Raw genomic sequence first — 24351 nt, 5'->3', positions numbered from 1 at the left:
TCAATCGCATTTCTTTGAAATTTGAGTCTTCTTAGTAGTAACACAATTGTTTTTGCTCTTTCTCTAAAGGATGAGGAGGCACAGAAGGAGCTGGACTCTGTTGTAGCATCACTTTAAGTCAACAACAAAATGGGGCACAATTTGTCTGTCTTGGTGTTTTGTTGTCTTCTGGATTCGACTAGACTGTGACTGGTTAATCAACAAACCAACATATCAACTATTCATGGTGGTCGGGTCACATGGTTTATTATGTCTTCATTAAAAGGGAGCCGTGTTTAGTTTGTTTAACTTTATGCACAATGTTATGGTTATAATTATTCAACTTTTTATATTACAGTTCTCTCCTGCAATTTAACAGAATTTTGAGTTTGCATTTCACAATTTTAAATGCTAAAGTCCAAGCTTAAATCTCACAATTTTGACTCACAGAATTTATATACACTACTGGTGAAAAGTTTGGGGTCAGTAGGATTTTTAAATGTTTTTAAAAAAGCTTCTCCTGCTCACCAAGGCAAGAACACATTGTAAAATGTTATTGCACTACAAAATAACTGTTCAAAAGTGGTTTATAATTAGGGCCAGACGGAATCTGCGGATGTTTTTTGCTATTTCTGCAGAGAATTTTGGTAAAAATCTGCGGATTTCTGCGGAATTATTTTGGAAGTTTCATAACTAAAACCTTAATATGTGAAAATCTTGTTAATTTTTATTTAATGTTTCAAATGCAAATCCAGATTCACTTCATTTGGTAAACAAAGCAAGTCTCTCCTATAATATATCTACTAAAAGACTATAAACATTACTTTACAAACTGCTTTGTACATAAATCAGATGAATATTTTCATATTAGTCAATAATATTACTACTTAATTTAAAAACTGAATAAATAAAGATTTACACACATTTATTCAAGTAAATTAACAGAATTAATGATAGGCTAAAAATCTGCTGAAATCTGTGGAAAATCTGCGGAATTCTGCGTGCACAGATTCCGTGTTTGGCAACTTAGAATTTAACTTAATAATTTATTACAGTGGTTTTAATGATGAATTTTCAGCTTAATGATACTTCGGAAATTACTCTAATATTATATAATATTGTCATTATTATTAATATTTGAGTTATTTATGTTAATAGTAGGGGTGTCACGGTGGCGCAGTGGGTAGCACAATCGCCTCACAGCAAGAAGGTCGCTGGTTCGAAGGTCGCTCGAGCCTGGCAATTCTGTGTGGATTTTGCATGTTCTCCTCGTGTTGAAGTCCAAAGACATGGGGTATAGGTGAATTGGAAAGGCTAAACTGTTCGTAGTGTATCTGTGTGGGTGTTTCCCAGTGATGGGTTGCAGCTGAAGGGCATCCGCTGTGTAAAACATATGCTGGATAAGTTGGCGGTTCATTCCGCTGTGTCGACCTCAGATTAATAAAGGGTCTAAGCCAAAAAAACAAATAAATGAATTAATGAATGCTAATACTAATAGAATCAATAATGACTGGACTTGAATTTTATTTGAATATACATGCAATAAGTGATAAATAAATATTTAATAAATAAGTGTTTATTTTTATTTACATTTAATAAATGCCACCTTGATGCACAGATTCATTTTCTTTAAAAAAAAAAAAAAAAAAAGCATGAAAACTAACTGAACCCAAACTTTTGACCGGTAGTGTCTATTTTTTGTCATTCATATTTATATAATTTAAGACTTGTTCTTATCATCCTAAAACTAGTAATACAATTAATAAAATAATTTTGAAATACTACAACTTTTGTTATACATTTTCCTTGCAATAATAAGCAATTTACATCATATATTTTTGCCTTTTTAAAAATTTCCTCGTACTTTTACACTTGTTTTATTTAAAGCTTGTATAATTTTATGCATGTGTGCATAGAGAATCAGTACTGTGAAATATAAACTGAGAATTCTGAAAGAAGGTAAAGTCTGATTTGTAAAATAAAACGTTTCACATTTTTAATTGCAAAGCAAGAACAAACTTCTATACTAAATACTGTATGTTTAGAAAACCTTTATTTTTTATTTTTCTTATTTTTTTCCCTGGAAATACTTGCAATACACAACATTTGTCACATATTGACAACATCTCAGCATCCAACACAATCTCACAGCAATTCATAACTTTAATTTAGTGGCTAATTCCTATTTTGTACAATCACATTCATACATTTTAGTATGTTTTGCTTGTCCCTCAATGAGAGTTGGGTTTAGGGGTGGGGTTTGGAGGACATGCTTCCTTTTAAATCATTTATTTTTCCTACCAATGAAATTTGTACAAATTAGCCATTTTTTTTGACAATTCATAAAATAGTTATGTTTTCTTGTGAGATCGGGCTGGACTATCAACGGCTGCTCTTTGAATTGATTTTTAAATGATTAGTAATATCTTCAACAACAAAAAAGCTACATTATAAAAAATTTTTATTGTGTTTTATATTTTGTACAAAGGCTAAGGTAAAAGAAGAGTTAAATTGCAGTACAGATTTCTTCCAACAGGCTTTAAAATGGCCTGTATTCTTTGACGGTGGCTAGTTAAATGTTAGTGATGCTGTATGAAACTATTAGATTGTTTTATAAACTTTAGTCCAAACACAGCATGACTATTAAAGTTCTGCTTGTGGATCACATCCTAACAAAACTTCCTTGGAAGAATTCGGTATTAAAGCTGTGGATATTACAAATCTGAGGGTGTGAAAACTTTTGTATTTTAAACCTTTTGGTTGCATGGGCTTCAATCAAAAGTTTCTCTTGGTGTAATCTGTATTACTGTATATGATTCAGTTAGATTGCTTGTGTACATTTTAATGAATCTACATTATTTACATTTTTATTTTGACCAAAGATGACTGCTAAAGCTCTGTCAGAGAGATTTTGGGGGCCAGACATTTTTATTTTTGTCTGTATATTATCATCCAACATAATGAATGTAATAATGTTGTATGTTTACATACAGTATTGCACTCTCTGTATATGGTACATTGTAGATTATTTGGTATCTGCATAGAACGCTAACATTGTAAGGATGTTTATGAAATTCATAACCTTATCAATGCTGCTCATTATAATATTAAATAAGAAGAATTCTGAAGTGAAATCATTTGTTTAATTGTATTGCTTCTTCATGTTTCTTATACTGAATGAATTTCATGAATTTTAATCGGCAAACAACACATTAACTATGTTTTTTTGTCTATCAATTCACATTATTGTTTTATGCTTTAACTTTTAGTTGATTTGTTGTTTTTATGTTAAACTTTACACATCTGAACATCTTTGTACTCGGCAGCTTAATGTATAAGATGTTAACATGAGATAAATGCTAATGCTAACCCTACAAAAAAAATAAAAATAAAAAATAAACAGCTTAAACCAGCCCTGTTTTAGAGGTTTTTTGGCCATTTCCAGGCTGGTCAGGCTGTAAAAAGACCAGCTTAAACCAGCTTGACCAGCCTGGTTTAAGCTGGACATAGCTGGTTTTGGTTAGGCTGGTTTTACCTGGTCACCTCTTATCCTGACCAGCTTAGACATGGCTGGAAACGAGCCTGGAATTGCCAAAACTCCTCTAAAACCAGGCTGGTTTAAGTAGTTTTTTCAGCTTTTTCAGGGTTTTGGGCTGTGTATATTTTAACTACATTTTAGACACTTAAAATTCACGTTAAAATCTGTATATTTGAACCTCTTTGCTTCGATAGCCAGATGAAATATACATATCAAAAGTATACAGAATTGAAGCTGAGGATGTGTTTTCGTTTGTTTACGTTTTGTTGTTGGTTATAAATCCCTTTCGGAAATTAGTCATTGTTTTGCCGTTTTGACATAGTGACAAGTCCTAGTAACTATATCTTCCTCCATTTAAAGATCTTACAGCATAAAATCGACATCATTACATGAGTTAAGATAAATATTTAAATTTCTACTGGAGAATTTCTATTAGAGCTCTAAGTTGGAACAAGTACCGAATGATTTTTGAACGGCAAACAAATGCAAAAGCGGCAGCGCTTCTGCCCTCAGTGTCTGAATTCACTCTCTGGCTTTCATGTTTTAATTCTTTTTTTTTTTTTTTTTTTTAAGTGGACTTTTTTAGTAGACTAAAGGGGGAATGAAGATTTGTGGTGATTTTTGAAAAGCCTGGTTCCTCCATTAATCATAGAATTTGCGCACGTTTTGATAATTTTCGCACTACTGTTTTTGTCCACAAGGTGACAAAATTAAACCCGACTTGTCTTTCACAGTAGATTAGAATAACTACACTACTGAAGATGGCAAAACAAACAGCAGATTATTCTAGATGACAGTAAGGGGATTTAAAAATATCTACAACTCTATTTTAAGTATTGCTCGTAACCTTTCCAGGGGTGTCCAAACTCGGTCCTGGAGGGCCGGTGTCCTGCTGAGTTTAGCTCCAACTTGCTTCAGCGCACCTGCCAGGAATTTTCTAGTATATCTATTGAGAGCTTGATTAGCTGGTTCAGGTGTGTTTGATTAGGGTTGGAACTAAACTCTGCAGGACACCGGCCCTCCAGGACCGAGTTTGGACACCCCTGCTTTAGACGTCATGAAGCGTGACATTGAGAAAGGATTCAACTTTCTAGTGAACATATCATTAAACGTTTTAGTGCTAATATGGTAAAAACTTAAAGTTAGTCACCTAACGTTACATTTAATTTGTTCTTTAGGGAAACTAAACAGATGTTTAATTGACCAAAGAAATGTTTATGTGTGGACTAAGAGTTTTTGCCAATGAAGGTTCAAGCTCTAATCGCATTTCACGTCTGATTTTGTCATTTATTTGTTCATTCATTCATTCATTCATTCATTTAATTATGTTTTACTACTCTAGAACTGAGAAGGGCACCAAACAAGGTGAGAATTTGCTCTCATTTTTGTTTTAGCTTTGGAAGCATTGGGTTAAAAGTGAGTTAAATGCCGTTTATTTAATTTTGTCAGCCCAAAACCTTTGATAATGGGTTTGTATTTGCCAATTTGTTTGAAATGTTGAATGTTTGTCTGTGCAATTATGTTAAATGCAACAGGTTTTTAGTCAGTATTTTACCTGTACACTCTTGTCCACAGAGCTGCCATCATTGGGAATGCCAGGAAAACATGAAGAAAAGGGCTGATTTTCAGGTGTTGAGGGTAGTGTGATATTACAGGGCACTGTTACTGACTCAACTCCAGTCAGATGTAAACAGAAATAACCTTTCATGTCTGGACATCTGCCTTTACATCAGAAGCACAGCTAATGAAAGTCTTCTGCAGGGAAGATCTCTGCTGTACTGACACGTCTGTATGTGGACTGGCATCGTATAACAAGGTAACTCAAGCAAGCTTAATTTATAAACATATGTGTTTGACTGTTTGCCATTTTATTGATGTTTAAATTTCACATCTTTTGTATTAATAATACAATTTTAAAAAATAATAATAAAATAGAGAAAATGGGACAGTAAGGAAAACGCAAAAAAACAAGTAGTGGTTTCTAAATGTACTTTGACCTGTATTTCATTGCAGAAAATACAACAAACATTATTTAATGTTTTTATCGTGATTGTTTTATTTTTATTTTATTTTTTTTTCTTCAAAATAAATGCATATGAAATTTTGGTTCTGGTAACACATTTAAAAAAAAAAGTTGGAACAGTAAAGCACTTACCACTTTGTGATGTTGCCATACTTTTCACAACCCCTAAAGGAGGTTTCAAGAGGTCACACTTAGATATTGTTTGACAACTGTTAGCACGTTTGGCATGCTGTCCCGGGAGAGAACCCTGAGCTCGGAGATAGTTGAGCCTAGGGCTCCCGCCAGGTCCATAGCGCATGTGAAGGGAGTACGAGATCAGGTGGTTCTCGAGAGCTCCCCAATAGTAAAGGAGGAGAAAGGTGTGGATGGGGGGTTTCTTAGGAAAACAAAGATAAGGTAGTAAGCTAGGCTACTTATAGTGACTTAGGATAGATTTGATTGGCTAACTAATGAATGTAGATGGGTGGCCAGCTGCAGTCAATCATATCACATGCTCCTCTCGAAATTAGTTTGAAAAACTTCACTTAGGGACTGAAGACACTTAATGATGAAGTGTTTCAGGTGTAATTTTGTTCCATTCTTCCTGCAAACAAGTCTTAAGGTGGGTAACGGTACGGAGTCTTTGTTGTCGCATTTTGCTCTTCAAAATTTGCCACACATTCTCTATTGGATACAGGTCAGGACTGCAGGAAGGCCAGTAAATTATCTTCTGCATCTTCTTCCTCTTCATCCAGGTTTGTGTAATGTGTGCAGAATTTGCATTTTCTAGTTAGTATATGCATGGGGGTCCCTGGAAAAGAAGGCAGGATATCGTGCTCTAAAATCTTTATGTACTTTTTCAAAATTAATGGTACCATTACAGAAGTGTAAGTTACATTTTCCAATTGCACTGACACAACCCCATACCATGACAGACCCTGGCTTTTGCTGGAAACAGGCTGGAGGATTCTTTTCTTATTTGGTCCGGAGCACATGGCATCCATTTCTTTCAAAACAGACCTGAAATACATTTGTCTGCCCACAGTACATGTTTCCATTGTTTGATGATCCAATCCAGATTCCTCCGAGCCCAGAGAAGTTAATGGCGCTTCTGGACACTGTTAACATAGGGCATCCTTTCGACATAGTACAGTTTTAACTGATATTTGTGGATGTTACCACATTAGTGGTACTTGACAATAGTTTGCTAAAGTAGTCTGAAGGCCATGTGCTGATTTCACTTTTGAATGAATGATGATTCTTTATGCAGTGCCGCGTGATGGATCAAAGATCACGGTTGTTCAGCTTGTCTTGCCTCCTTGTCCTTTACGCACTGAAATTCCTCCAGATTCTTTGAATCTTTTAATGATGTTATGCACTGTCGAAGGTGAAATATCCAAATGTCTTTCTGTCTTTTTTTGAGGAACATTGTTGTTAAACATTTCAGTTATTTTCTCATGTATTTGTTGGCAAACTGGCGATCATCAGCCCATCTTTGCTCCTAAAGGACTAAACCTGTCTTGGATGCTGCTTCTCTACCAAATCATAATTACAATCACCTGTTGCCCTCACCTGTTTAAAATCAAATCATTTACTAACCAATTTACCTGATTAACAGCCCTAAACGGCTCCTGTCCCAACTTTTTTGGAATGAGTTGCAGGTCTGAATGTCAATTGTGTTTACATTGTCTGCAATGAAATACAAATCAAAGTAAATTTGGAAATCACTACTTTTATTTCCATTTTCCACAATGTCCCAACTTTTTCAGAATCCTGGTTGTAATAACAACCTTTATTTAACCAGGTAAGTCAATTGAGGCCCAGTTCCTAAAGGCAACATTATAGATGTACGAGGCAGTAATGACACAATACTATAACAATTACACGAATGCTGATAATAACATGTAGAACAAAATAAAGCACAGTGATCTTGTTCTATTAACTGAGTTGAATTTTAAAGGATGATAATGGAATAAAAGAATTGAGCTTTAAGATCTGCTGGAGATGAATCTACTCATCAGCAGCAGAAAACTGAAAGAAGTACGAAATGTGGGTATACTTTGTGTATTTGTTTGAATTGGTAAGATGTTTTTAAACTTGCATTTATTCAATCAACAACACAGTAAAATAGGTAGTGAAATGTTATTTTATGTTTTCTGTTTGACTATTTTAACATTTAATATATTTCTATAATGTTTTAAAACCAAGTATTCAAGAAACGTTCATATTAACAGGATAATTCACTCAAAAAGGAACATTTAAGAATTATTTATTCGTATTTTCAAACCTTTATGAGTTTCCTTTATCTATTGGACACAAAAAAAAGATTTTTAAGAAAGCTGGAAACCTGTAACCATTGACTTAAATGAAAAAGTCAATGGTTACAGCTTTCTCCACACTACATTCTTTTGTGTTCAGCAGAAGAAAAGCACTCGTATAGTTTTAAAACAAGTAAAGGGGAAGTAAATGACATAATTTTCCAACTGTTTAGGTAAAGGAGAGCATTTCTGTAATTTTATAAACATCTTTACTGGCAACTGAGTGCATCCTTGATGAAGATAAGAAAGGTAAACTCTTCATAAAGTATCCTCTGCTTCTTTTGTATTGTCCATTTTAACACTTATCTGTATGGAAGTATCATATAACAGGACAACGGTTAATCCTCAGGAACTGAAAACCCTCTCACAGTTTCTCATTACCTGATTTACTGTAAGTCTGTTCTTCTCTCGCATACAGCACAGGAATAATACCTGAAGGCCATGGACTGGATTCACGGAGGTCTCTTCAAGAGTTGTAGAACAGAGAGCATGCAAAAAGTAGGTGAATGCTGACGTTTATGTACAATAGAGGTTTTATGTAAAACAGAGAAGTTACTAATGTATCTGAAATGTAAATTTAAATGTGTTTGCAAAGCAGAAATTAACAGTTGATGCAACGAAAGTTCAAGAAGTAGGCAACTTATAAAGTCTTTGTGAAATCAAATGAAAAGTTAGTATCAATATGTTATTCTAGAGCTAATCTTTAATCTAGTGGGCTTCGAAGCAGTGACAAAATTAGTGTTTTGAAGATATAAACAATCAAATCTTTTGGTTTATCACGTTTGGCTAAATGAATCATAGATTTTATTTTTTATTTTTGATGTCATCTTATACTTCAGTTTCTCGTCAAATCCTTTGACCAATCAAATGCTCTCTAGTATTTGATACATCCGCTCCCTTCAAATCTGAAATACCCATGTTGAAATCTGTCATTTATTCACGTCAAAACTGTTTAAACTGAGGATTTGCCTAAATATAAGTAAATATAATGTTGATAATAACACCTAAAAAAATGTATATTTGATTTCCCAGGGACTTTTATTCATATCAGAAAGATTAACAGTAACGGAGTGGCTTTATGACATCAGAAATATGTATGCCACTTTACCATGTGGCTTAAGTTATTATAGTAATGAAACCAAAGTCCATTACAAGACAAATCTTTTTACTCTGCGACCATATTTGCAACGCCCCCGGGCAGTTCATCTAAGACCAAAAAAGCCATCTGAATGAATGGGGGAATCCTGAAATTTTCGAAAACCACTCGCTAAACTTACAATTAAACTAAATATGTCAAATCAGCAACAAATTGTGAAGTGATCGTTAACATTACTGTTGTTGCTTAAACTCCAATTACATTTTAAACACAAAAACCTCATGGCTTTAAAGCATGATTGGCTACTTCTTTCGCATCCATGCTAAGTATTGAACTTTCATTCAGTAATGCGAGTGAAGTATCAATATTTTTCAAAGTTATAAGTCCAAGGCTCTCGAAAAAAAGTAAGAAATTATTTGAAAAGCCTTTATTAACATGGCTATTCCATTAAAATTACACCAATGCGTTTTACCAAACACTTGCTTTCATCAGACCCTAATTTATTATTTTGCTGTTTATTTTTGTATCCCTTACCCAAAGAGCACCAACACATTAATTACCCCTGTAGCACTTTTTGTTTGATTTTGGACATTTACAGTATATACAGTTCAATTCAGAATTCTTAGACCCCCTGAATTATTAGCCCCCTGTTTATTTTACCCCCCAGTTTCTGTTTAATGGAGAGATTTTTTTTAGGCAAGGTATTATATAATGATGGTTTGTTCTGTAGACTATCGAAAAAAAAAAATAGGTTAAAGGGGCTAATAATTTCGTCCTTGAAATGGCTTTTAAAAAACTTAAAACTGCTTTTATTCTAGCTGAAATAAAACAAATAAGACATTCTACAGAAAATAAATGTTCAGACTGGTTCAGAAGAGCAGCGAGACCAAACAGTAGATGATTGGGGGAAAAGGTTGCCTGATCTGAGCTTTGATTTCTGCCACAACTTTCAGAATTTGGTGTAAAAATAGGTTAAAAATAGGTAAGCTTGTACCCTGCCTGCCTTGTATTAACAGTTGAGGTTGAAAAACATTGGTGGTGTAATGTTTTTATTTGTATTGACCTTATTCTTCATGTATGAACAGATGCAGCTTTTGAAATGTTTTAGGCTTGAGAGTTCCTGTATCGTTCACTTTCATTTCTTTTTAGATGTTAAAAACAGCTTGTTATACTGCCTGATGTTGCAAACTGAAAGATGGATGGATGGATGGATGGATGGATGGATGGATGAGCACAGTATATTCGTTTAATGATGGTCATCTCCAGCAGGATACCAGGCCATGTCACTAAGGTCAGATCATCTCAAACTGGTTTCTTAAATGTGACAGTTCACTTCTCAAATGGCTCCACAGTCAGCAGATCTCAATCCAGCAGAGCACTGGAATGGGAGATTGGCATCATACACGTGTTTGTGTGCAGTCGACAAATCTGCCTCAACTGCATGATGCTATCATCTCACAGACCATAATCTCTGTCAAAATAAGGCACTTCTGAAGGCAAAATAGGATCAATTCATTACTAACAAGGTATACCTAATAAAGTGGCTCATGAAAATATAATTTGATTACTAAACAAGTAGATTTTTTTAAGATAGTAGTGGAGGACGCTTAGTGTTATCTATGTTCCTGGAGCAACATTCCATTCAGCTAATCAGTTTTACAAGTTTACAGTTTGTTAAGTTTAAGCTTACACTTATGGTTATGTGATTCTACTACATCGTTGTTATCCATCTAATAATCTTCACTGATTTTGGGAATGATTTACAGTTAGCTTTAGAGGTTAGGGTTTAGATATGGATTACATTTTCGAACAGGAATGATGTTCTAGGATCCACATGGATGTTAATGTACGTGTAGACGTTACATATAAATCTAATGTATGATCCTTTTATACATTTTAGAAGAAAGTAATTAGAATTATAAGAAATGTAGGATATTTGGAGCAGACTAATTCTTTATTTTTAAAGCTGAAACGTGTGTGACATTCTGTTCTGTGCAAATTTGGCAAAATCACACCCATCTATGTACAGTAGATATGAAAACAAGAGGAATATAGATGACAACATCACAATACTAAAAGTTGAACATGTTAAATAATCTAATTTAAACTATAGTTTCTCAGTAATACTAATTATGCTAAAAACATTACATTGCATTAAGAAAGTAAAAAGTCTTTTAAACATTCTGCATTGTATTGTATCGTTGCCTTTATTTTGTACTGCTAGTTTTCTCATCTGACTCTCATGTCTTCTATTTGGTTCTGTTGCAGTCTGACTGTTGGTTTTCCAGTAGTGAAGCGTATTTTCTTTTCTTCTGCAGGGTCTGGATGGGGAGCCGGCCGCTGTTGGTATCAATAATCAGCTGGTTTTATCTGCACTTGTCACGCACTCTGAGCTCGAATGGCTACAAACCTCAGGCTTGGTCAGAACAGGATGTGCTGGGAAAGCGAGATTAAGCACTTTGCAGGGAAGGGAATATCCTACACACTTTGCTTCTGTTTAAATGCCCTGTCTGCTTGCTGAGTGTCTTCTTGCCAATAATGCAATGGTGTTTTTACCTGTCACTATTTTACCAAATGTCAGTGAATGTGTAAGCTGATAGAAAGGCAACAGTAACTCAAATAACCACTCGTTACAACCGAGGTAAGCAGAAGAGCATCTCTGAACTCACAACACGTCCTTGAGGCAGATGGGCTACAGCAGCAGAAGACCACACCTGGTGTCACTCCTGTCAGCTAAGAATAGGAAACTCAGGCTACAATTCGCACAGGCTCACCAAAATTGGACAATAGAAGATTGGAAACACATTGCCTGGTCTGATGAGTCTCAGTTTCTGCTGCCACACTTGGATGGTAGGGTCAAAATTTGGTGTCAATCACATGAAAGCATGGATTCATCCTGCCTTCTATCAGCGGTTCAGGCTGGTGGAGTAATGGTGAGGGGGATATTTTCTTGGCACACTTTTGGCCCATTAGTACTAATTGAGCATCATGTCAACGCCACAGCCTACCTAAGTATTGTTGCTGACCATGTCCATCCCTTTATGACCAGATCTATGATCTTCTGATGGCTACTTCCAGCAGGATAGAGCACCATGTCATAAGGCGCAAATCATCTCAGACTGGATTCTTGAACATGGCAATGAGTTCACTGTACTCAAATGGCCTCCACAGTCACCAGAGCTCAATCCAATGGAGCACCTTTGGGATGAGGTGGAGCGGGAGATTGGCGTCATGGATGTGCAGCCTACCAATCTGCAGAAACTGCATGATCCTGTCATGTCAATATGGACTAAAATCTCTGAGGAATATTTCCAGTACATTTTTGAGTCTATGTCACAAAGGGTTAAGGCAGTTCTGAAGGCAAAAGCGGGCCCAAACCGGTCCTAGCTATGTGTACCTAATAAAGTGGCCAGTGAGTGTATGTGTTTATGCTTGTACAGAATATATGTATGAATGTACATGTGAGTACCCCACTCAGATCTCCAAAAACTAGGCCTAAATTAATAAAATAACTTAAATCACGGTCCAAAAAATAGTACACCTAAATTAATATGTTTGGAAAAAAGATATTGTATTATATTTAATCCATAAAAATATAAAAGTTTATTGATATTTTGTACTTTGCATTTATTTATTTATTTATTTAATTTTTGCAATACCTCATTTTAATTTATTTACATACTTCTATTCTTAATGATGTTCGGTGAAAACTCTTATTTTAAATAATATAACTGTTTAATAAAGTTTAATAATAATAAATTTCTATCTATCTATCTATCTATCTATCTATCTGTCTGTCTGTCTGTCTGTCTGTCTGTCTGTCTGTCTGTCTGTCTGTCTGTCTGTCTGTCTACAGTGCTTAGCATATATAAGTACACTCCTCACAAATCTATCTTTAAATTCATATTTTTAATAGGAAGCTATACAATATTATACTTGTGCATATACATTAGATTAGTCAGTACTGAAGCCAAATCTGTAGCTTATCCAACAAAATAACTCACGATAGCGTCCAAAAACCAGCACAGCTAAAATTTATGTTATAGAAAAAAATTAATTACAAATTTTAAAAAAGAGGAAAAGACGAGCAAAACAAATAATAATAATAATGATATTTTTGAAATATTTTGCTTTAATTTAATTGTATTATCTTTCAATTATCTTTCAATTTTAGTTTGGTGACTGAAATATTATTGTAATAAATATATCCATTTAAAAAAAATCTGTTTTGTTCATATGCACCAATATATATTACCCATATTCACTAAGAAATGGATAACAATATTTATTTTCAAGATTTGATGTACTCATATACGCTGAGCACTGTATCTATCTATCATGTATGTATGTATGTATGTATGTATGTATGTATGTATGTATGTGTAATATAAACAATACTGTTAAAGGTTTAGTAATTGTGGAATTTATTTGTTGTTTTTTGTTTATATATATATATATATATATATATATATATATATATATATATATATATATACACAGAGTAGTCATATATCTGAGCAGTTATGAAGTAGAAAAATATAAGCAATTTTGGATTTTGTTACAAGCTTACAAATAATCATTTGCACATAAAATATATAGCATGTCTAATACAGTTCAGCAGCCTATAGACAACAGAGTATTACAGCAGATCATACAGTGCTATAATAGTTCATATATATATATATATATATATATATATATATATATATATATATATATATATATATATATATATATATATATACACACACACACAGTATATATATACAATATATATAGTTGAAGTCAGAATTATTAGCCCTCCTGTTTATTTTTCCCCCAATTTCTGTTTAATGGAAAGAAAAAATGTAACACATTTCTAAACATAATAGTTTTAATAACTGATTTTTAATAACTGATTTATCTTTGCCATGATGACAGTAAATAATATTTGACTAGATATTTTTCAAGACACTTCTATACAGCTTAAAGTGACATTTAAAGGCTTAACTAGGTTAATTCGGGTAACTAGGCAGGTTAGGGTAATTAGCCAAGCTATTGTATAACAATGGTTTGTACTGTAGATTATCGAGAGAAAAAAATTGCTTAATGGGGCTAATAATTTTGACCTTAAAATGGTGTTTAAAAGAAACGTAAACTGTTTTTATTCTAGCCGAAATAAAACAAAAAAGACTTTCTCCAGAAGAAAAATCATTATCAGACATTCTGTGAAAATTTCCTGAATCTGTTATATATATATATATAGAAACAAGCAAATCAGTTACCATAACACATACTATTCATGTTAATTAACAAACCCTGAAATTTCCCTTCAGGAATCCCCTAACTGAAAAGGACCCGAGGGACACAAAATACATTTCCTTTCTGACCACACGATCATGCGCCAGAAATGAAATATCACATTCAACTTAAAATAGACTTGGATAGATGTCCAGAATAGTTTCTCTTCCTGTGACCCACTGTGAGATTCCACTGTGAGACAGTATTTCATTAGGAAGTAGGTTGCAGGAACACAATGGAGGTTGCCTTCTTGCGTTTATTAGTTAATTATAGATTAATGCTAAGAAGTCCATAATAACAAGGCACAGACTTCAACAATGCCATGGTGAGAATCAGGAAATGGTATCAAAGAGCACAGTGATTAAGAAGAACAATAAAGTGCTGTAAGATCATACTGTACAAATTTCTCATTATATGACAAATACATAGTGACATTAATAATGCAGCATAGGGCTGGTTTGAGCTAAAGGACACTAGGCAAAAACGTACTTTTAGCTAAATGCAGTCATTTAAAATATAGCAGAGCAGTTCTTAATGGCTAGTTCACCCCAAAAAATGAGAATTATTTATGGATCCTTCATTTTTCAAAAACCTGGTTAAGTTTTTATCACCTGTTGAACACAGATATGTTGAAATAAGTAGCCATTGACTTCCATAGTATTAGTTTGTTTCTACTATGGATGCAAGTTGCTTACAACATTGTTCAAAATATCCCCTTTGGTGTTCAGCAGAATAAAGAAACTCAAACTTTTTGAGAATGAGTAGGGGCCGGCTGGTGGCTCAGTAGTTAGCACTGTCACCTCAAAACAAGATGGTCGCTGGTTTGAGCCCCAGCTGTGCCAGTTGACATTACTGTGTGGAGTTAGCATGTTCTCCCCATGTTTGCGTGGGTTTCCTCCAGGTGCTGCGGTTTCCCCCACAGTCTAAAGACATGCTCTATAGGTGAATTGGATTAACTAAATTGGCCATAGTGCACTCTCAGAAATAAAGGTACGCGAGCTTCACTGGGGTGGTACCTTTTCGAAAGGTACAAATTTGTACCTAAAAGGTCCATATTAATACCTCTAGGGTACATATTAGTACCTTAAAAAGTACAAGAGTGTTCCTCTTGAAATTTGTGGTATGTGCACTGGGTTGTGGCTAGAAGGGCAGCCGCTGCATAAACATATGCTGGAATATTTGGTGGTTCATTCTGCGAACCCTCATAAATAAGCAGAAGGGAAATTAATAACAGAATAAGTACATTTTCATTTTTGGGGGTCAACTATCTGTTAATAATGTTTAAAGTTTTTTTTTTTTATGTTAGTGTAAACTACAATCATAACTGCACATAAAACAAGTGATCGCAATATAATTGAAATCACTTTCAAAGAATTTATTGCAAACAGTGTTTCACATTGGCTTGTTAAACTCCTCACTGAATCCAAACAAGCAGGTTGAGAAAAACTTGTAACTTTCGTGTCAGTCCTAACAGTTCTGTGTGAACGAGGGTTAAATGTATAATTTTGGTTTTGGTCTGAACCAAATGACCATAAGAAAAAATCACAAGTGTGAACGCACTAAATATGTGTCGTCTAGCTACTGTAGAATTGCTATTTGGTAACATACAGGCTGTATCCGAAATCACCCCCTATATTCTCATTCCCTACATAACAAGGTTATTATAGTTAACGAAAACGAATGAAAAGACTAAACTTAAAAATCATTTTCATTAACTGAAATAAAAATAAAAATGATTTTTTTTTTAAACTAGAACTTACTGAAACTGTAGTGTACATACAAAACTAACTGAAACTAACTAAAATTATAGCAAAAACGTCCTTCGTTTTCGTCTTTATAAATATGTTTAATACATAATCTTGCTGCATGCCTTTTAGAAGTAAATCTGTTTACTTTGCGCTGCCCTGTTTGACCCGTACGACACCTCAGAGTCTGTAATCATAATTAAAATGATTACTTTAACACATATGTGCCCAATAATTGGTTTTATTTCCATATTAGTGATCATGATTGTGAACGAATCTTTTTAACCGGATCTTTTAAGTGAAGATGCATAGAACTAGTTCACCAAATCAAACTGAATCATTTGAAAAGGTTCACATCTCCATTAAGCACTCTTATCCACAAACTACTGCTTTTTAACATGCCCGATACCCCCCTCTGACTCGAAATAAACCAATGTATACTGAGTTATACAGTTATTAGAACAGTAGACTGGGATTGGATTTGGGAAGCAATGAACCGATAACTGCGCATGCGTGATTCAGTGAACTGAACACAAACAGTAGAACATGACAGCCTGCTGTGACTGAACAAATCTTGAACAACTGCAGCGCGGGTAAACTGAGGGCCTAAATGAAAGGATGTGGCGAAACTCAAGTTTATTTCATAACAAAAAATCGTAATGAAATTTGAATCAAGCGTGAATTAAGTGAATCGTGCTACCATTGGGTTGCAAAATGTAATTGTAAGAAACCTTTCAGATCATGGTAATGTTTTAGCCCACTGAAATTAAGATTGGGACTACATAGATTTGGTATGTTGAGTTATGGTATATTTTGCTCAAGGCTGCAATCTTGTGGGCTGTTGTATTTGAATTTGAGGATAAGTAGATGATAGTAGTGGTAGATGATAACATCAGTGACCATGTGTCCTTTCAAAAAACATATGGTTGACTTTATATTATACAATAGTTATTCTGAATATTTTGAATCTTGCACCTAACAAATATACAACTAAAACTAATACTGGAACAAATAAAAACTAAACTAAAACTAAGCAATTTCAAAATATAGAAACTAATAATAATAATTAGTAAATCTGCCTCTAAAAACTATTTAAAACTAAATGAATTTGAAAACAAAAAGTCAAAACAAAATTAAAGAAAATTCCAAAACTATTATAACCTTGCTACATAAGTCCATATAAATGAATGTATGAAAACGAATGGGTTGACTTTTATGCTTTGCTGGTTAATAAATCTCTTAGATGGATCAGATTTTTAATACGATTTTGGCCAGATCCTGTGATAGTTATCGAACTCCTAGCAAGCTGTCAGTTAGTAATGAAACAAAGTATTTTGATTGCTGTCATGTATACAGATGCTAATTTAACATTTAATTTTCTTCAGAAACTTTAGAATTCTGCTGTGGATGCCATCTGGTGGTGCCACATGGTAAGTCATTCGGCACTGAAAATCTCACAGTGCGTTATGAGTAGTCTCAAGCCCAGTGGTCTCAAACTGAATTACTGGAGGGCCGCAGCTCTGTACAGTTTAGCTTTAAATCTATTCAAACACAGTTGATCTAAATAATCAAGGTGTTCAGGACTATTCTTGAACACATTGATTAGTTGGATCAGCTGTGTTTGATTAGGGTTGGAGCTGCGGCTCTCCAGGAATTGAGTTGGAGACCAATGCTAGTCATTTGTAGCAAAATAGCCTACGTTTTACACAGAATTAATACCGTAGATATTCTGTGGTTTTATATTTCTAATGGTGCGCTGACATATCCCTCCATTTGTAGCGAGACCCCTCGAAATGATGCCTACAGTCTGTCTGCGAGTAAACGAATTATATTAAATGAAAATACCACGGCCTATGCAAATAAAATGTAATGCTAACATGTAGTTTGTTCGTTTTGTTTGTCTCCATTTTAATCGCTTCTTGGTGATGGTGATGGTGGTCTGTTTTATCTGCCTGCTTCTGATTTGACTTCCTAATCTTCCTGCTGAACTGGGCGGGTTGTGCGAATTTTTTATTTTTATTTTTTTATTTTATTATTATTATTTTTTCGAGGTGTTCTGGGGGCGGGGTGTACGTGCTGCACTGCGAGCTATTAGCCTGATAGTGGAAACGCGGCATGATTTCAGCCTCACTGCTCAATCTCCTGCCCGATAAAATTCCTAGCTAGCACTGGCCCGACAGTGGAAACGCGGCTACTGTGTGGCCATCAGTTGTGGATTTGCTATTGAGGTGCATTCTGGGATTGATTGAGTGCACTACAGAACGTCCACTATGGTTTCGGACACCAATACAAATGGTGCACTCTTTAAGGGTTTATGAGAGCCATTTCGGATACAACCACAGATTTCTTGACTGAATAAACGCTATGCATGTAAATCTGTCAGAACTCATTAACGTCAAACATTGAAGCTTGTATTCGTCTGAGTAAAGTAAACCAGCACACAAAGTCCTTTTCTGTAGTTTTGCTTCCCGTGATATAGCGAAAATCAGTGCATCACGTATACAGTAATGAATGAGTGTGTTTTTGTTTCTGCAGCTCAAACAGAGCTAGAAAACGTTTTTGCCTGAGCATGACATTTATAAATACAGTGATACGAGTAGATGTGACATATTCTTCAGTGTTTGTTTTCTTAGCCGCCTTCATTTGGCAAAGTCCTGTGCGTTGATTTCACTTCAATCACATTTCAGTCTCTTTTCTGTTGGAGTCTGAGATGTTCCTACCAAGCTGTCCAGCAGGTCTGAGCTGTCGCGAGCTGTGACAGACACTTTAAAAGGTTTGGGTTTGAGTGTAAGCCCGTATTCGTAGTCCATATTAGGAGTGCTTTCAGCTTTAAAACTACACTGATGGACCAGCACAGACGTGAAGAGGAAAAGCTGTATTTTTGACACGTCTTCTCCAATGCATCTTCGCTTGCCGAGTGAGAAGATGAGCACGTTGGTGGTCAGGTCTTTGTTGAGGGATCCGTCCTCATCTAGAAAGCGCTGTGGGTTGAACACCTCGGGTTGATCCCATTTTGTTGGGTCGTGATTCAAAGACCATTGGTTGACAAAAATGACTGTGTCTTTGGGAATGGGGTAACCGTTGATGGATGTGTCTTTGGTCGTGCTGTGGGGAATCGTCAAAGGGGTGAATGAAGTAAATCGCATGACTTCATAGATGAAGGCCATCAGGTATGGAAGATGAGGCTGGTCTGCGATGGTTGGAAGACGACTGCGATCCACTACCCTGTCCACGTCCTCCTGGAGACGCTTCTGGATTTCTGGATACCTGCAATGTAAGTAAAGATCTTTTTAAAAGATGTTTCAACTTTCTATTGCATGAGTTTACTATGCACTATTGTAAATAGAGATTCTGGCATGGTTCTATTAACAACATGGCTTTTAAATAACTTTACTGAAAAGTTCTTCCTCTTTAAGTGGTTCTCCTTTTTTTTTTTTTTTTTTACAATCTTTCATTTTAATTCAATTCATCTTTATAACCAATGTAAATTGTACACTACCTGAGTAGTTTTAGGAAAAACAAATAATAACTTGACTTCTAGAAGCCTAGTTTCAACTGGGATCAACGACTCGACTTTTGTCAGGTGGTGTACATTGTGTCAGTGCAGCTCAACACTGAAGTTCTAGTAAATTTTAAGAGGGTAAAGAATTTTTGGCTGGAGATTCATTATCATTTCTGTTCATGAATAAAACATGGCTGCATTTTTAAAAGTCAATATTCTAAAATGTGGTTTTCACAATGATGCCAGTGAATTCCTGGAGCTCCTTTTTGTAAGCTTACTTGTTCAAAAAAATAATTAAGGTCACAAGACTTATATTTAGAGACTGCAAGACTAGAAATGGGTGTCAGATAAAAAGGAAATGTGAAAAATGTTTTTAGAGTCCTCCAGGTAACAGCACTGCCTTTGCCACAAATGTATTTTTAAATAATTGATGGCATCAATGGTTCCTTCAGGAAATTTAACATCCCTTTCCATTCCCCAAAAATGTTTGTAACATGGAAAAGTTTTCTTTAGATTATTTGGAACCTTTCATTTGAACTTTTTGAGCAATGAAAAGGTTTTACACTTTTAGTTCCAAATTGTAAATTGGTGATTTCAAGAAAAAACTTTATCAATCTTAGATTTTTTTCCCATACAAAAAGTTATTTATAGCTGAAAAGTTTTTTGTTTTTTTTAATTCTTTAAATTAATTATTTTAATCAGTGTTCTTAATATTACGAGAGAAAAAAATATTTTCTCAGTTGATTCTTTGGCATACTTTTATGAGTGTAAATTATTTAAGGCCATTTTTGGTAAGAATCTTTTTTGTCGCGTCGAAACCGCGTTTTTGGGAGTGCACGTTTTGTGCATTTCTTCATGAAAAGTCTTAATGAAATGTTTTTTTTTTTTTTTTTTAATAGAACCGTATTTGCGAATAGTTTTTTTTTCTGTATTAGTATCCTGCATGAAGTTGTCATTACGTGCTGAGTTTCACAGAGTGGCCTACATGTTTAAAAGTGTTAGTGGGTCAGGTTTCATTTCATGTTGCTGTAACCTGCCCTCATTATTTGCTGCCAGTACCTGCACGGAAGAGTTATATAACGCACGAGAGCTGTTTGGTGCTTTTCAGATCTGTCCGTCTCTTGCGGACGATCTTAGTTTCCGCACTGCGCACTTTACATGCAGCTCAGTTCAGCAAAATGCAACCAAACAGTGCTTTCATGACAGCTTTGTCATTCCAGAAAGATTGATTTTAGATATTGTTTTTCTGTGCAATGTTAAAGGATTTAAGATGTATTATTGTCCCTCTTTTGCGTGTTGATTTAGTATCAAATAAAAAAAGAGCAACATAAGTCTATTAGCCTATTCCAGAGAGCTAAATTTGTCCTCCTGCAAGTTTTAATTTTTTTTAAAGTTTAGGTTTTCAACTTAAAGTGTATACGAGTATGTTATAGGACTACAATAGCCAGTTATTCAACCAGAATTAAAAATAATAGGCTATAGCATTTTGATTTTATCAAACATTAAAATGTATGATTGCCGTAATCCACCGTTGGGTCAAATATGGGCACACCCGTTGGGTTAAAAATTGTAATTTAAAGTTAATAATTAAAAAAAAAACATTCTGTTTGTTCTGAATTTAACCAACATTATGATGACTACTCAATGTTTACTTAGTAAATATTAGTATTAATATTTGTGTGTTAAACCGATTGATTTTCAATAAGTATACTTCATATAGGGCTAAATTTAATTGTAAATGTAATGTTTTATATAATATTATTTACCTGACAAGTAGCAGGATGATCCACTGGAGAGCTGTAGACAGAGTGTCTTGACTGGCCCCGAAAATATCTGAGATGGTCGGTGGCACAAACTCCTTATCCAGAGAGACCCCCGAGCCCCCGGACAGCCCCTTGTCCAGAGCGACGATGAAGGCATCAGTCATATCACGGACGTGGCTCGGTGAAATGGTCTTTCGGTGCTCCGAAACTTTCAATTCAATGAACGCGCAAAACTCCTTGTTGAGCTCTTTAAACTGGTCAAAGAGGGTTCTGATGGGGTTTGGGAAGTACTGCATCCAGGGCATCACATCCACCATGCTCCCGGCTCCGACTGTTTTGGTGAACTGGTCGTTTCTGCCCACCACCTGCTGGAACTCCGCGTCATCGTACGCGTACCGGTTCCCAAAGCACACGGCGCTCATCGTGTTCGCCACCGACACCACTAAATACCGGTGCGGCTGGAAAAACTGCTGCTCGCGGGATTTATTGAGAAAAAGACGGATGAGCTCTCCGATCTCGCTTACGATGTGCTTCTCGAATGTCTGCTTGGTTTGGATGTTGGCTGTGGAGAAATTTCTGACGGTGCTCTGCGCGACTTTCCGGTGCAGTTTCCACCAAGGGGTGTAGTTACCGAAAGCCATGCTTTTCCCGTTAGACACGAACCGGAATGAAGCAAAGTCGGGTCTGCCTGCAAAATCGGTCGCTTTTTTAACGAGCGCCTCTTTGATCGCGTCTCCGTTTAGAACCACCACATTTCTGCTGCCCAGTTTGATCTGAAACACGTCGCCGTATTTCTGAGCCATTCGGCTAAAGTAAAAGTGAGGAGTGTTACCGAGCTGAGCGGCGTTGCCGATGACCGGCCACGAGAACGGACCCGGTACCAGCTGCCGACGCCGGAACATGAGCATTAAACACACCATCAGCGACAGCAACACACTCCGTGTTGACAGCTGAAGGAGGTCTCTCAGAGCCAGCAGGACATCCATCATGTGTATATATTTGCACGTCTCGGAAATCAATGCAGATTCACATTTGGGTATCAATGGACCAGCTGAGCATCAGAGTTTCAGAGTTCGGGTGGCCAACGCTTTGTGGAGTTTCTGTCGGGCTCGTGAAATTATATAGTCTCGGTGGGATGGTCTGATAAGGTTGAAATGAGCTTTACAAGAATTTATCTACAACTGAATAGCATCACTGAGTCTCCTCCTTTGCACTCTCTCTCTCTCTCTCTCTCTCTCTCTCTCTCTCTCTCTCTCTCTCTCTCTCTCTCTCGCTTTATTGTATCGCCAAAGCATTTCTAAAGTTTACATAAAAAAGAACACACATAGCCTAATAAAACATAGCGGTTGTAGTAAAAAATATAGCCTATAATTAAATAAAAATACAAAAATTATACATTATTCATAACCATATTATATATCAAATTACTTTCTCTCTCTCTTTGAATGCTTCAGCTGTATATATTTCTATATATATATATATATATATATATATATATATATATATATATATATAGATATATAGATATATATATATATATATATATATATATATATATATATATATATATATATATATATATATATATATATATATATATATATATATTTTAGAAGATCTCTTGGCAAATATATTCTAATTTCTTTCGGTGCTTTTTACTTTTGTTGGCGCACTTGTGATAAAACGATATTAACCTACCTACTGACCTTTTTTGTATATATGCTAAAAATAGTGTTAAAATTGTGTTAGCTTCAAATAAAGGATGATGCAAAACAGTCGTTTTAAAATAAACGTGGCTCTGTGTTCATTTTTTCGTGTTTTCAATTTCAGAATTGTGCTTATGCATGAATACAATAGCTAATGCTGTCTGTTTTAAGAGCGTGATGCTGGCGTACTGGGAAAATGCAATGCAAGATATTTTTATAAAGGATTTTTTTCCCACCTGTTGCCACTAGGAGGACCTCATTTCCAAATTGCACAAGATTAAAATGAATACAAGGAATATGAGAACCTAAATAAATTCATTATTAATAATAAGTTATTTCTGCTTCCAATGATATAGGCTAGCTTGTTTGGAATTTCATAATATGGTTTAACAAATGTAAATGTAAGAAATGTAAGATTACTTCTTCTTGTTTAAATTATGAATGCATTGGTCTATTTAGAATTACTGTCTGAAAATTAGATCAGATTTGCATATATAAATTCTATATTTATTTTTCCTTCGGGAAACTAAGACTAACTGTCATTATATTTGGTGTGAAAGCATATCATTCTCACCATCCGTTTTAGCAAAGAAGCAAAAACAACAACAAAAATAATCATCATCATTATCATCATCAAAACGTGAATATCTAATTTAATGTCGAGTGAGTCATCTTAGAAATTCGATAAATACTTTTTGGTTTTTACAATTTAAATCCATTTCGCTGTATACAGACTCCTTGAAAGTTTATTTGACACATAAACTAAAATCAATATCAAACCCTAATTATACCAATGTAACTAACAAATGCGTATGTAAACGTAAAATATTAAGATGGATTAATAATGACTGAATTCTTGTAAAAAAAAAAGCTCAGCGAAAGAGAGCAGCGGCATCTCGAGCGTTCAGTACCACGGACAGCGCGCGCGCGCTTCTGCACTGATCACGACACGTCAGATCACTTATCAGCATTACTGAGCCTCCTGACTTAAGTTCAAATAGGCTATTAAAAAGAAGAAATTAAGATTAAATTGTATATACATAACATACATAGACAAAGCACAGTTGTTAATCAGCACTTGAAAGCAATGAAAGCATTTGTCCGCAAATAGCCTAAAATAGCCTATTATTTGTTTCCACATTTCAAAACAGCCGAAAAAATTTTGTCATCAAAATATTATTTTTTAAAATTGTTATAGTTTACGTTTTTTCTTGTTGTTGTTGTTGTTGCTTTTGTTTTTTTAAACCGTAAGATATGCTATTGGAGTATTTCAAACTTGCCTATTGTTTATTTTCGTGCCTGTTAATTTTCTTAGTAAATAAATGCATAAGCTTTTCTGCAAGTATATTTTTACGCACAAATCGAGTATTATAATGCAAAATTAATTCATTTTTAATTAATTTTTTTTAATAATATAATTGT

The 24351-nt window shown here is 34.9% G+C and overlaps 2 protein-coding genes and 2 long non-coding RNA genes across 7 annotated transcripts in view; 2 read left to right on the top strand and 2 right to left on the bottom strand.

The window, feature by feature from the left end:
• rmdn2 (regulator of microtubule dynamics 2) overlaps positions 1-3113 on the top strand; it is a 66024-nt gene extending 62911 nt beyond the window's left edge. For 2 of the 3 annotated variants that reach the window (XM_087279725.1, XM_087279724.1), the window contains exon 11: positions 70-3113. In XM_087279725.1, coding sequence (XP_087135851.1) covers positions 70-117 — 48 coding nt within the window. In that variant the 3' untranslated portion in view covers positions 118-3113. The remainder of the gene's footprint in view (positions 1-69) is intronic. The other variant, XM_087279726.1, reaches the window with a different exon arrangement.
• LOC147834282 (uncharacterized) lies at positions 1616-5430 on the bottom strand. The gene is made up of 2 exons (XR_015506351.1): positions 4546-5430; positions 1616-4066 (listed from the first exon to the last, which is right to left on the bottom strand). It is a non-coding gene; the product is annotated as an uncharacterized LOC147834282 (long non-coding RNA).
• Positions 5431-6613: 1183 nt separating this feature from the next.
• On the top strand, positions 6614-12695 carry LOC103912033 (uncharacterized). Of its 2 annotated transcripts, XR_015506343.1 has the most exons (5): positions 6614-7559; positions 8011-8086; positions 8256-8335; positions 11252-11866; positions 11983-12695. It is a non-coding gene; the product is annotated as an uncharacterized LOC103912033 (long non-coding RNA). The 2 variants fall into 2 exon arrangements; XR_015506342.1 differs by lacking the exons at positions 6614-7559; positions 8011-8086 and having other exon boundaries at positions 8207-8335.
• Positions 12696-14451: 1756 nt separating this feature from the next.
• Positions 14452-22406, bottom strand: cyp1b1 (cytochrome P450, family 1, subfamily B, polypeptide 1). Its single transcript, NM_001045256.2, is given in 2 exon segments — positions 14452-19225; positions 21227-22406. Coding segments are annotated over 2 exon segments (1578 nt in total). The 5' UTR covers positions 22210-22406; the 3' UTR covers positions 14452-18630.
• Positions 22407-24351: the final 1945 nt, after the last annotated feature.

Source organism: Danio rerio, chromosome 13 (assembly GCF_052040795.2).
Source record: "Danio rerio strain M-AB ecotype USA chromosome 13, GRCz13ab, whole genome shotgun sequence".
NCBI classification, from domain to species: domain Eukaryota; kingdom Metazoa; phylum Chordata; class Actinopteri; order Cypriniformes; family Danionidae; genus Danio; species Danio rerio.
Note: the sequence above shows the minus strand (reverse complement) of the source record. Positions and strands in the feature narration are given on the sequence as shown.